Source organism: Schistosoma mansoni, chromosome 2, assembly GCF_000237925.1.
Source record: "Schistosoma mansoni strain Puerto Rico chromosome 2, complete genome".
NCBI lineage: Eukaryota > Metazoa > Platyhelminthes > Trematoda > Strigeidida > Schistosomatidae > Schistosoma > Schistosoma mansoni.
Genome location: NC_031496.1, coordinates 18205572 through 18219366, shown reverse-complemented (window position 1 = coordinate 18219366; position 13795 = coordinate 18205572). Strand labels below are relative to the sequence as shown.

Here is a 13795-nt window from a genome sequence, read left to right as displayed (position 1 = left end):
TGTTTCTGTAAAATAATTTTATATTTCTTTGTATAGTTCACTTACTTTTTGCATTATATCATAAATGGGAGATCAATATTATATTCACCAGTTCCAACATAAACTGATCCATACTTGTTTGTACCTGGTAAGTGATATAAAACATATCCAATCCATAAAAGACTTTTGACCAGAACAACGTTGCCTCCACGTTCGAATTGAATCACCCAACAACCTTTTCAAGGTATAAAGCCGTAGTTTATAAAACAATTTTAGTCTGTGCAAAAGCAGCAATCATTGTAATACTTAGTCGTATAGTACGCGACCCCAACAAGTAAAATTTGCATATATGTTGGGATGTATATACATAAATACGTCTGTTATAGACTCACAACTGGTCAGTAACTCTTAGGTGCAGATGATCCCTTGTAATTTGTAAATTTTCAGCTGTTATAAAAGTTAACCTGATAATAACCGCCCTAATAAAAATAATCCTCATATTCATCATAAAAGTTCTAGGATTTTTATCGTGTCTGTACATATAATTGACTCATTCCAGTCTTTTACTAATGCTGTATTGTACATATATAGCGTACCCTTGCTTATGGTTAGTTTCTAAGTAACATTATACCTACCTAAAGGTTACATTATCACGATTTTCATTCTAGTTTTCGGTTGGATAGGTCTGAAGTTGCGTTATCATATAAATTACCACCTAACGAAGTCTTGTTTTTCTTTTAACTTATGTTATTCATACCTTTATCTCATAAGATACGCAGATCTTTATCCGTTTCATCTGCTGTTTCATCACCTTATATATCTTCACAACACAATATTCTCCAGGGCATAGCTTTCGACATGTTCACTATACTACACAATATATATCGGCCAGAGTTATCACAGCAGGACATCTAGAAACAGTTGAGGGGACTAGCTAATGTAGAAATAAAGGAACTAAAGCTAGTTTGTTTTGATGGACTGAAAACATGAAGTGATATCATAGTCTAAGAAAAGGTGGAATACAATACGTCAGTGCCACAGTATCCAACCTCGAAGCATGTTATGTAAGTTGTCCAGCTGTTGAACACATTTATATCAGTGATCTCGACCAGAAAGCTTATATCAGCAGTTATTGACCTAATGTACGGATGTACGATTTTCATGTAATTGTCTCTAGCTTTATTCCAACTTCAACCGATTAGCCTTGGTCATGGAAGGATATAGTAGGTGGATACTCAGTACATGTTCTATTCAGGTCAGTTAGTGAAGATTCACATCACTGTTAACTCATCCTTCATCTCTACTTAGTATTTTGTCTGATTAGTCACTGGTTCCACCATACCCAAGTAACACTTCAAAGCTGTCTGGCACTACTTACAAATACCCTACTCGTCTTTTCCTTAAAGTGCATATTGTAAATCCATTGGTTAAAATAAATTAGAAAGGCTCTCATTAAATTCGACCTTGAGTTGGTAGACATACTGTCAAAGTCTGAAGACCTTAATGCATTCTTGTTGAGATTTCACTTGTCGCATACAAGGGTTGACAAGACATTTAGGATAAGTGGTGTTTTAAAGGCATCAAACTACTTTGATCCGAATATATGTATGTGCAGATTACCTCCCTAGGACCCGCTTGATTATGGTAATCAACAATTAGAGACTAAGTGACATGGCTCAAAATCATCCACAACGGCGCAGGTTCACTCTTTGTCTCCTCTGAGATCCCAAGACTAAATCACTATAAGTTCTTTTATTTTACTAGTTCATATTTTCCCAAGTTATATTTTCAACCCTCAGTCTTCTCTATTATTATTGACAGTGTTGCAACTCTGGGAATAACTCTAACAATTTCGTCTCACTGTTAATAGGGCGTGACAATTTGAATCGATGTGCATATGTGTCAGGTTCTATGTTGCGTATGACTGACTGTGATCAGAATAAGCGTTAGCATAGATCAGTTGCGAGGCGAAATCTTGGGTAATAAGGATAAAAATGCATCCAAGAAACTCTTATTTAGTTGCTTGGGGCACTTAGGAGACTGCATCCTGCCTTCTGACAAGATGTCCCCCGATTTCTGTCAACAGACCAGTCTCTAGATGAGAAATCAACATACCATCTTCTCTTTTCTCACCACTATCCACTAATAATTGAACAGATCCTATAGACCGTTGAGAAATGGACGTTTTAAAAACTAAACATCCTGTGAGTGATAGGAAACAATCAAAAACTAAACTTCAGAATCAAGAGATTTGCGCACAAGTCTTTGTCTCACTGTACTTGGTTGAATTGTATACCACGATTTGAACATATAAATCCTGGCTTTACATGACCACGGATACTAGTTTATAGTGCGAAACATATATGCAGCCAACAGGCTTTTCTACGTATTAATTATACTGTGTATATTTAATGGATTAATGGTTTTCATCCAAATGGATTCGAAGAGGAGAATATTGTTTGTTATCAATCTATGGAAAATAATAGCAAAAACCTCATGATCACCAGCTAATGAGTATGAAATAAGTGTTATTATTCCATTAGGTTACGAATTAAATGTTAAAATCTCAGGTAGATTACCTTACTCACATCCGAAATCGAATGTAGACAAATATCTAATCTCAATACAAAAGATTCTCACCTTCAGGATAATCATCCTCAATAGTATCCAAAAAGTCGATAGCTTTGTCAAGCTTTGCTCTTTCGGCTAATGGTTTATTAGGCATATTTACAGGAGGCCGGCAATGGAAGTATGATAATAGTTTTGAAGCCTCGACACACGCCAAGCCTATGTTTGTATGAGTAATTGCATCAGTGTACCTTCAAAAGATTTATTACTCACAACTTGTCCGTTGTACATTCGTATAAATGCACCACGTGGGACAATAACAACTTCTTCTTCAATGCGGTAAATAATAGCAGCAAGTCTATCTTCTTCTTTCATGGTTATCTAATTCATATACCAATCGTTAATGGAACAGAGATTACAAGTTCCTCAGTTTCGGCAAGCTCATCACCTTCTCCTGGCACTTGTTTCACCTCAATGTATTCAGCTTCGTGTGAAGGATCACCTGTTAGTCTCATTTTGAAAAGTTTGCTTTTTTCTATATCTTGTTTTCCTGGTACTGGTAACAACCCCCATGTAGAGCAATCTTTACTAAAATAAAGCGTTGACCCAAATTACTGGTTATATACCTGTACAGATTTGTTTTTTCTTTCAATACATCTTTCCCGATTCCTTGAGCAATGAAATAGTCTCCATTGATTCCTCGAATTATACCCCAAAACGACACATACGAGAACTTGTTTTCGTGCTTCAAAATAGTCAGTGTTGTATTGAGCGTCGCTTTTTGTTCAGGTGTCAAAACAATACCACATGATCCAACATAATCAATTGCAAGATGTAGGTCTGAGGAGTCCATAATGACTATCTAAAAGTAGGCAGGCGACAAGTTACTATGACATTGCATCTACTAAGACTATTTAAACAAATAACCCTTGAACAGTAGAAAGCTTGTTTGAACAGCAAAACAAGTTCTGAAGATTAATTAATTTTGTTCTGAGATGAAACTTTTTACAATTGTAGAATGAACAGGAGTACAAACATGAGCTCACAATGAAAAGATTTCTTTCATTCCTTTTGTAATTTGAACAGCTACCGTTATGACTTATATATATGTTCACAAATGAAAAAGTTTAAACATTCATTGGTAATGCTTTACTTGTATTTTTTGATACTGGTGTTAAAATATCTGAACAGGGAAAACGTTGTGAGCGTGTAAACCGATATTATTTACATTACTTAGCAGGTAATACTACAGTAGGCTCATTGGAATGTTACTGAACCCTAGACAAATCATCTAGCAGCAGAGTCGCTGAGTGTCGAACAGTTCATCGATCACCGTCAAAGTCGAGGGCAACCGACGCTCATCGATTAGTTGGGCGCTATAGACTGGCCCATGTGGTGGTAGTCACACTATTTCCGTTGTCCCCACTCTCACTAATATGTCTCTGTAATGACGCCCTTCATGTTTACAGTCTACACGGCAGTCATAGTACCTTGATACGATGTAAAGGTAATACATATCAGGTGCTGATCCCGAGGTCGGACTGCAAATTCAGCTGGCTCGTCACGCTATTCCGCGTAACTCGAGCAGGCCCTAAATCATTCAAAACTGGTCATCTACATTAGTGATCTACACTACAACTCGTTTCCTGAAGTTGACTGTATATTTTAAAGCCTCATTGTCCACCGCTATTGAATGACACGCCCTTTTCAACCACATGTCAAAGAACGGAAAGTTGATGTTAAAGATTTTGTTATTGGATGTTTTCTATAAAGCCGTTCGCTAATTTGGTACAAACCCGTTTCACGGTCTTTCGCGTAAACGTTTGTAGCGGTAAATAAATCGCCGAAATAAATAATTCTGTGGGTCTTCGATATTTTTGCCGACTGCAATAATCTTATTGGACACACTATAACTGAAGCCACTCGGCCACTCATTCATATCAGGTCGCCAGTGTGTACGCCACACTACGCATACCTCGCAGCTACTAGACAACTTAGATCGAACGCTTCACAACAAATCGATAGCTGTACAACCATATATCTTCCAACCCCTTTATTTGTGACATCGGATTTGAATGGGTCGATGTGCTTTGACTGTAGACGTGTTACGTGTAAAGGAGTTGTCGAACTCTGAACGCCTTTGACATCGCGTTTAGTACTGCTTCGTATTCTTGAATTTCCAATATATGTTAGATCATATTTTACTTATGGCATTTAAATATTTCAAATTTAATCATTGCTAAATTCTGAAAAACAAACTGGACATAGTAGCCTTTAGCTTCTACATTGCTATTCAGGACACTAATGTTGTCGAAACAGTTTCCAACAGTACGTCATTTCCCATGACACTTCCAACCAGTTAAAAATAAATGTTCAACTTAATGTCTCGTGTGCTCTTATAGTAGCCTCACAAATCCCCCTCTTTGTCGGCGTTTGGTGGACAAACATTTTAATACTCCCAAGTTGCGGAAATCAAGGAATTCATTAATTTCGGAACCCCGCAGTCTTATCAGATATGAAACGAGAGTATTATTCACTGTTATTCCTCTCTTGATCGATGAATGATCCACAATCCAGACCATCCAATCTCCGACAGGTTCTGCATTCCCGTTGCACAGAACAGTGAAAAATGGTTTGAAACGTTTGCGAAAATAGAGATATATAGCAAAAATATCCGAACGAAGAGTCACTTTATTAGTTTTAGTAACTTTGTTTAATGCAGTCTGGAAGCGATGTGTTATGAGTTCAGTCAGCATTGGGATGACCTTCCTAACGACTCTTAGGATAATACGGAGTCGAACAACACAGATAACTAGATATTTTACGGATGTTACTCCAAATATAATAATTGAAGGTCAAGCTTATCCAAAACATAGAAATAGTTGTGAAATAGACATATATCATGTGCGGCTACCTCATGGAAATGTTATGGTACTTGCCCGACTGCATTTACTTAGTGGTCAATAAGCATATCAAGACCGCTGTCAATGATGAGTGTTTACTAACCCTGTCATATTGGAAAGTTGTTAGCCACCAGATTCTCAACAAAGTTCATAAGGAAGACATTTTATATGATCACTTGGTGAGGGTGAATCCATCCTTGTCTTTTTGACATATCCTGGACTACATAACCTCGTTTCCAAATATTGGATATGATTATAAGTCCAAACCCAAAAGGTTATCTGGACCTGTCTGATTAAGTAAACAGTTAGATTTAGTATTTAAGTATTCCTATAGTCCCCTATTTTGTGAATATAAGTTACTGATAACTGAAAAATATAACAATAGAAGGTTCGCCTGCTGAGCAGAGAACGATGATGGACAGACTTCTCTCAACTAGATCACTAGACGATTAGTTTCTTCTCTGCTTCTATAAGTTGATCGAGTCAAGCACGTAGCTGATCTAGATGGAAAACGTACACTCATATGAAAGCATTAAAATCACTTAAATCCATTAGTACATCTGAGCAATTACCTTCCCTAAGTCGGAAGACTTTTCGTAAGACCCGGCTGATTTATAAGCAGTGCAACTAGCAGGAATATAGGTACAGACAGTAAGAATGCAGTGGTGAGTATCCTTACCTTTTTGTGCACTTAATTTTCCATTTTACAAATATAGAACAAGGATGACTATGAACAAAGTGATCTGGAGTGCAGTTAAGGATATGCAGGAGAAATATATTTCCCGACTGAACAAATTGTGATATAATTTCTATTTAGGCACTAGAAAAAGAAACTGACTTAGTAGTAAGCTTGCGGGAGCGACAACAATACCCAAGAAACAACTGCTTAATGGCAGTTTCATACGATAATTTTTGGGCAGTTCTAAAGCAGTTATGCTCTTGCTTTCTATACTTTATTGACTGTATTGCTATGCACGCCCGCATAGCTTGCGGACAAATCAATCTACTCATTCTACTTGACTCACATTTTGACCGTGTAAATCATTCGCTTATCAACCTTGACTATCTTTATATGGGCGTGTGTGTGCACTTCTTAACCTATTCACCACATGTGTAACTATAAATATTGATTCACGCTTGGTTAAGTTGGGTCGGCTTGTATGTTTTCTCCATCGCGTGTCATTACTTTCACTCTCTCGTCTTCGTTACTCTGATCGACCATCTGTTCAGACCAACGATTGTATGAAATATACGCACTCAAACTTCATCCTCGTATTTGACTTATTCAATTCTACTATTCACTAACACGAGTTGAGCCGACAATAATATACGAGGATTGATGTTATGTATATTTCGATAACAACTAATCATTCGATATACCTGGAGCCAGATACAGGGCCACTAAAAGACAAGGGTGGGGTTTAGGTGTACTATTTTTTATGTTGATAACTTCGATTGAACTACGTATCCTATGTTATGAAGGAAGCATCAACAAGGAAAGCAGAAACTCCATGAAAAACCACCAGAATATCAAGAACGTCTGGTATTCCAACGTGTGTTCGTATGCAAATAAACAGTCCAGATTACGAAGCTTTGGATTGAGACAATAACTTGAGTTACGTTGAATTCAACTTATCAGACTCGTTTTATCTTCACTATTTATATACACCTCATACATATTGATTATCTTTTGCACTTAATTGAGACTTTCATAGCATCACCCAAAACTATGTCTGCACGAACAAACACTTATTCTAACGTCATATCTTACTGCAATAATAAGTTATTTACTTATCAATTTATTGTTTTATTTTATTTTTATTACTCGTTTTGCTATACATACATAGTTGTTTATTCTTGTTCTGCGTTAAGATATTTACGTATTCCGCGTCTCCTTTATTTCTATTTCCTTAGTTTCTTCCTTTCCTTCTTCAAAATCAATTCAAAATTCTTGCTAATTACACAGAACCTGATTTATTATTATTATTATTACTATTCTATTATTAATATTTTATTTTCCTTTTCCTTCCTTTCTCAAACATGGCATATGTAATGTTAACATTATTGAAAATTGTGTATTATTGCATTTTTTGAAGAAACCCGAAATGGTTTCTTCACAGCACTTATGTACCCATAAGGTGTTTGTGAATAATAATAATAATAATAATGAGATTATGGAGGGAGCTATCTTCGCACCTAACCTAAAGTATTATCTAGCAGTAGTATTTGTGTGAACTAATGACTCCTTTGCACTTGACTGCTCGATGGTTAAGAATTCGCTAACATAATACGTCCATTTGTGCTCATCTAGTCTTACATACATCAAATTGCACCACTTCCGGAATTCTTAGTTAACACATTAAGTTGAATACTTCTAGTTGTCATAGCTGTACTATAAGAACGAACTAGTTGCTTATGGCTTCTCTCAAGAAATCGTAAATTCCAGGATATTTGTTGTTTTACCCACTCTTTTTAATAATATCTTTCTATTGTTTTTTTGTGTAGTTTGAGCGCCCTATTGTACAAAACATTATTAGTATTACATATATTAAACGAGATTAATTTACGAAAACTTAGTAACATGACGAAGTTTAAATGTTTTTGATAGATTATTGGTGGCGTACTGAATAGCTTGAAGAATGGTTTATTTCTACTGATCAGTGTTCCTGATTATATTTTTGGGTAACAGAGAACCTAGTCTTCATCAGAGAGAAGACACTGATCCCAACTCACATTATTTTCATTCATCAAATATGAAGTATGTAATTAAATAAATGATTGAAAATGGTTGACAGTGAAAACCAGACAGCATGATATTGTCTGCTAGCCACAGTATTTAACTTAGCAGTCGAGTGTCAAAAATTAGCGTATATCATGAGACATCGACTTTAGTTGGCTACTAAATAAATGTTGTGAGATAGTGGAATATACATACAACTTGGCACTGCACATGAAACATCATCGAACCTCAATGTACGAAGGGAAAAATCTTCAAGTCCACATATCCCCATGTATACGAAAGCTCTGTCGATTGCTTGACGGTGTCTAATTTTAAATACCTAGCTTTTTTATATACTATCGCGTGGACTGCTGTTAAATATAACAACAACAAGCCTTCAATTACTTTTGTTATCAGTTGCGCTAGATCAAATCAAGAGAAAACATATTGACTGCTATAATATTGTTACAAAATGAAGGTAAAAGGCTAGCCGCCGACACTAATAGGAATCTCTTTTTTAGTCAAACTAGAAGAACCTTTCAAAATATGAGTATTTTGATGTTAATTACTTATCTTTAGTGGATATGAGATATTATAGTCCATTACACCTTTAGCCTTTGAATGATTAGCATTTTCCTTGAGTTAAGTTATCTTAAAGAAGCTTTATTCGTACTTGTCGAAAGAAACTAGTCTCATTTTCTACCAGCTATCAGAAAGCCCAGTGTAAAATATCTTGTACAGTCAACTCCAACCATTCCGCAACACCAAGACACGCAATCAGAGAAATAATTAGGTTTATAACAACTCGTCACAAACATATGGCAGGTTAGTAATAGTAGAATATGTACAGACCCTTCAGTAATAATTCACGTATAAAAATCTTTTATAGAGAGTTTAATTATAGTTTTATTAACAAGAGATAAAAAATTACCACAATTTACCATACACGTGCAAGTGGATGAGATACAGGATAGAAACGCTGTGTCAGTAATTCACTAGCGGTCCGATGTTGATACCGATCGATTTCAAACTTATAATCTATAATATGTTCAACACGTCGGAGTGCTAGTCTAGAAAACGTTTGTGTCAAAGTTTTCTGTAATAGAAGAGAGAAAAGTAGAAAGAATAAAATCATATTGAACGATTAAATAGAATGAAAAAATAATATAAATTGATAATTGATGTACGAGATTTGACTAATCAAGACGGCAAACTGTATTAGTACAACTAGAGTGAGAGTTTGTCCAATGTCCAGTCAACAATCAATGGAATAAGTAAACTATTTATCTATTTATTTATTTATCTATCTATTTATCCATCTATCTATCCATGAAACAGTAAATGAACTTATAATTGATAATACGTACATTTGATAAATGATTTCAATTAGATGACTATAGCATATTAATTTAGTTAATCAAACAAAATTCACAATATGCTACTATGCTAATAATTTGTTCAGCTTTTGTTTTTTCTATTCTATCCAATTAATCATTTGTAATAAAAGTATGAAAATTAAACTCACCTCATAATCATTACGAGGTAAACCAATACTTATCGATCTAGAAGCTCGACCAAAACAAATAGACGTTAATAAAAGATCAATTGCAGCATCTGCTATCCGACATAATAACATTTGTTCATTTGTAATCTCCTACAAACGAAATAAAAATGATTAAAATTCTAAAGGGATCACTCAAAAAAATAATAATTGATATTGAATATATGAACTTGAAGAAAATTAGTATTCATTTGTTGGTAATCGACGACAGATAGCACCAAGAATATGTCAAAAATACATCAGACTATTCACTGATAAAATGATGAAAAATAGTATTACAACATGAATGGTGACAAAGAATAATTTATAAAAAATGTGTCGTATAATGACCGAGTGTCGACCATATAATAAAGTATGAGGAACTATGAAATTCATCATCTTCCGTATACTACTGTTCAATTATCCTACAGGATTTGGTTATGGCATAACTTCACGACTATTTCTTTCGCTTTGATGCATAATTTAGGATTGTCATCCCAGTGGCTTGCGCACCTCGCATTATTCACCAACGATGTGGAAAGAGGTGGTCAGACTAGGAATTCGTGTCGAGGAATGAACGAAAACTGTATAAGACTGAAATCTGTCTGTCCGTCCGACTGCATGGATATGGCTAGAGAGATAGTGCAAATCACTGGCTTGGAAGTCATCAAACATAACTGAGAATAGGAGCCAGTGCTAAATTTGATGTAGTTTTCTTTCACATTTATCGTAAAAGCATGAGTAAATCCCTTGACTGGAAAAAATCTTTCCATTTGTATTTCTTACTGAACAGTATCTTCTATTATAAACTATCTTCCTTCATTTATCTCACTTCCCTTATTTACCGTTAAAAGTGTACCACTCTCTTTCCTCCTCTATGTTTTCACAACTTCATATTCTTATCTGAGTGGTGCATAATTATTTTGGTGTCCAGTTAATATTTATTATTTACTGGCACAAAGGGGCACCAGATACATTCGCGACACACAAATCTCATTTGATTTGTGTGAGGGCTGTGATACTGCCCAAGTGCCCAGACTGAAGCAGGTGGTTTTCTTAGGGGGGCACACCCGGAGCCTTTGATCTAAAGATCTGATCCACAAGACAGTGGAGCATAGTAAGGAGATGCAGTCCCATGGTAGCAGGTGACCAACGATTGATTCATACGCCATTTGCACATGGACTTCAGCCAAGTTAATTACAGGAAAAGAAAATAAGCGACTTTTTATTTTGACAAACAAATAATTTTTATTAATTCCACTATTGTTTAAAAACAGTATTCTGTATATCACTACCTATTCCACTGTGGAATGGTGGATGGCTTAGGGTTTAAGTCGTTGAACTTTTAGCCACTAAGTCACAGGTTTGAACTGCAATGCACCCACTTGAGTTTGGGTAGCCGTAAAGCATCACTAACCCAAATGAAGCATCTATTCTAATGTTTGATGAAAATTTTTAGTTTCCATGGCCAACTGATAAACTAATTTATCACACGAACTTAATGAAAACAAAACCAAAGAAACGTATATTCAATTCGTTTGAATAATCCGATATGGATCACGAATACTTTTGATTTTAGATTACTATTTGCACTGAATTTAATAAACTTATCAAATATTTAGTTTGTAGACAACATTATTTTAGAAATAATAATTGACTTACTCGGCCATATTGAATAAGTGAAACTTGGCATAAACTTTGAAATCGTTGTGTATTTACAGCAAGTTGAGTTGCCATATCAGCAAAGCTAGGATGTAAATGATCTTTTAAATCACGTGAAGCATTCCCCTCGGTTACTTTCGGACCAGAACCAGCTTGAGCAGCATACTTTCCTTGCTTTCGCCTTTTTAATAACCATTTAGTTTTTATACTAGTTATTGGATGTCGAGTATAAACACTCAAATCAGAGATTGTTTTTTCAAAGCCAGGAATAATATCAGTTATACCTTCACCAGCTATCATAATACGTAAGATATCATTTGATTCCTATCGAATAAGAAGTTTTACCGAATGATTATAAACGATAAAACTTCATATATAATAAAAATAGCTGACGATAAAATTAAAAGATTTCACAGAAATGAAAACACCGTGAAATACATAGTAAGTTACTGTTTATAAGTATATCAAACACAAGATGCATAATTTATGCAATCCTCAATAGTTCCTGCGTTAAGACCTGTCCATAATCAAGAGTAAATTAAAAAATCTCTGAAATTCTCCCTTATGCTCAACAGTGAATATTTAATGAAAGCAAATCAGTAGTGACCAATCTACTGAGTTCTATTTCAAATAATATCATATATGATACAATGGGTAAATCAAAAGTGGTTAAATGAGGATATGTTGTATCAATCAGAAGTTTCCTAATCAATAAGTGTTACTGGACAAGAAATCATATTTTCAAGGTATATATATATATATATATATATATATATATATATATATATAACACTATAATTAGTTAGCTTGCCAGGCATCTCGTTTGAGACTGAAGTTATAAATTATCACATCACCGGTCTAAATACCAACGAGACAGTAAATATCGACAACACTGAATAGGGTTATTTTGAGAAGTATTGATAACGAGCTTTGAATCAAATCCATCTATAAAATAAAACGCTAGAAAATCGGATTAAAAACTTACCATACTAGTAAGATGATTTCTAGCATCTCGTAGAAATCGTTCATATGGAACATTTTTAAGCAGACCAAAACGTCCAGCTAGCTGAATACATGTATCGATGCCTGACCATACTTTTTCCGAACTAAAAACCTAAAAATAAATGAACATAAAGGTATGAAAGAGGAAGAAATTTCAGACAAAATGTCACTCTAAAGGAACAAAGCAGTGCAAATATAAAATAAATAGACTGATTAAACTGGAAATTAAAAAGAAATTTTTCTTTTGTTTTAAAGACAATGTGGAGTATGCTACTTATGTTGACAGATATAAGTAGTATGTAACACCAGCCAGCAGCTAAATGGCTAGCAGCAGAAGGTTAAGAAGATCGAATTGAAGAAAACACAAAGAGAAAAGAACTGTGAATTGGAAGAATTAGACAGAATTTCAAGGACCATTTATGGAAGATTTGCAAATGAAGCATTTTATGCATGGGTCTAATATTTTACGAAGATATTCTGTAATTTTGTATGAAATAATAAATCGGTTGTCCTCGTCTGACTTCTTGTTCATCACAACAACTACCAAAATCAAAATTTCAGTGACCATAATACAGATTTAGATTAATAGAGCGTTTCATAATAAAAGTGTAAAAACTAACATCATCTACTATACAACTAGTATTTAGTGACAGTGAGCTGAAAACCATACTGTAATCGCCTACACAATATAGGCTATTTAATACAGCTTTTATAAACATGATGTTGAAAAAGCAACTAACATGTGAAAAATTTTCGCCTTGTTAATTATCATGTGGTCAAATCGCCAATTAGAACACGGCTTATACGACCCTGGCCCTGTGCCAAACCAATGACATGTTGACCAGTAAGAGCAGCCTACAGTCAATGCTGAGTCCTTATTGGTTTTTCTCTAGTCTTGTCCGCTTGAGTTCAAAACACAAATCTCAGCTTCCAATGTGCGAACTATATATTTCAGACATCATTGGCTTATATACAAGCAAACCAGACCGCATCATACCATAAAATAGAAAATAATAACTATACAAGATCAAACCAAGCGTGAGTGTGAGAGACTTTAACTAATAAATTAGGAATAACTTAACAATAGTAAATCGTATAATAGTAGTCAATAGGTCAGATGGAAGCTTATAATACAAGAAATATGAATATGCATATAGTGTAGTTAATATTTATTTGGTGTTGTTTACTTGTATCTTCATATTGTTACTTAGAACTGCAATTGATCAGTCTCTTGTCAGCAGATGTGTAACATGTGCGGACTGCCTCGATATTGCCTGAAGCCACAGGCTTGATAGGCAAAGATGGATAGTGGCCAGCAGTGGATTCCAGGACGCGCGTTTTGTCCCATTTGGGACTCATCAGATGAGTACCAAATAGGACGAAACGCGCGTCCTGGATTCCACTGCTGGCCACTATCCATTT

The 13795-nt window shown here is 35.0% G+C and overlaps 2 protein-coding genes across 2 annotated transcripts in view; both read right to left on the bottom strand.

Moving 5' to 3' along the window:
* Positions 1-53: 53 nt before the first annotated feature.
* Smp_001610 (hypothetical protein) lies at positions 54-3400 on the bottom strand (the record flags this gene model as incomplete). Its single annotated transcript, XM_018795952.1, has 5 exons — positions 54-214; positions 2620-2766; positions 2799-2928; positions 2967-3135; positions 3174-3400. The coding sequence occupies 5 exons, from the start codon at positions 3398-3400 to the stop codon at positions 54-56; spliced, it is 834 nt and encodes a 277-aa protein (XP_018650213.1).
* Positions 3401-9056: 5656 nt separating this feature from the next.
* The window catches only part of Smp_122930 (acyl-CoA dehydrogenase), a gene marked incomplete at its 5' end in the record, with an annotated part of 21186 nt that continues 16447 nt past the window's right edge, over positions 9057-13795 (bottom strand). Inside the window, 4 exons of the mRNA XM_018795951.1 lie at positions 9057-9265; positions 9695-9823; positions 11372-11695; positions 12357-12485. Coding sequence (XP_018650212.1) covers positions 9107-9265; positions 9695-9823; positions 11372-11695; positions 12357-12485 — 741 coding nt within the window. The 3' untranslated portion in view covers positions 9057-9106. The remainder of the gene's footprint in view (positions 9266-9694; positions 9824-11371; positions 11696-12356; positions 12486-13795) is intronic.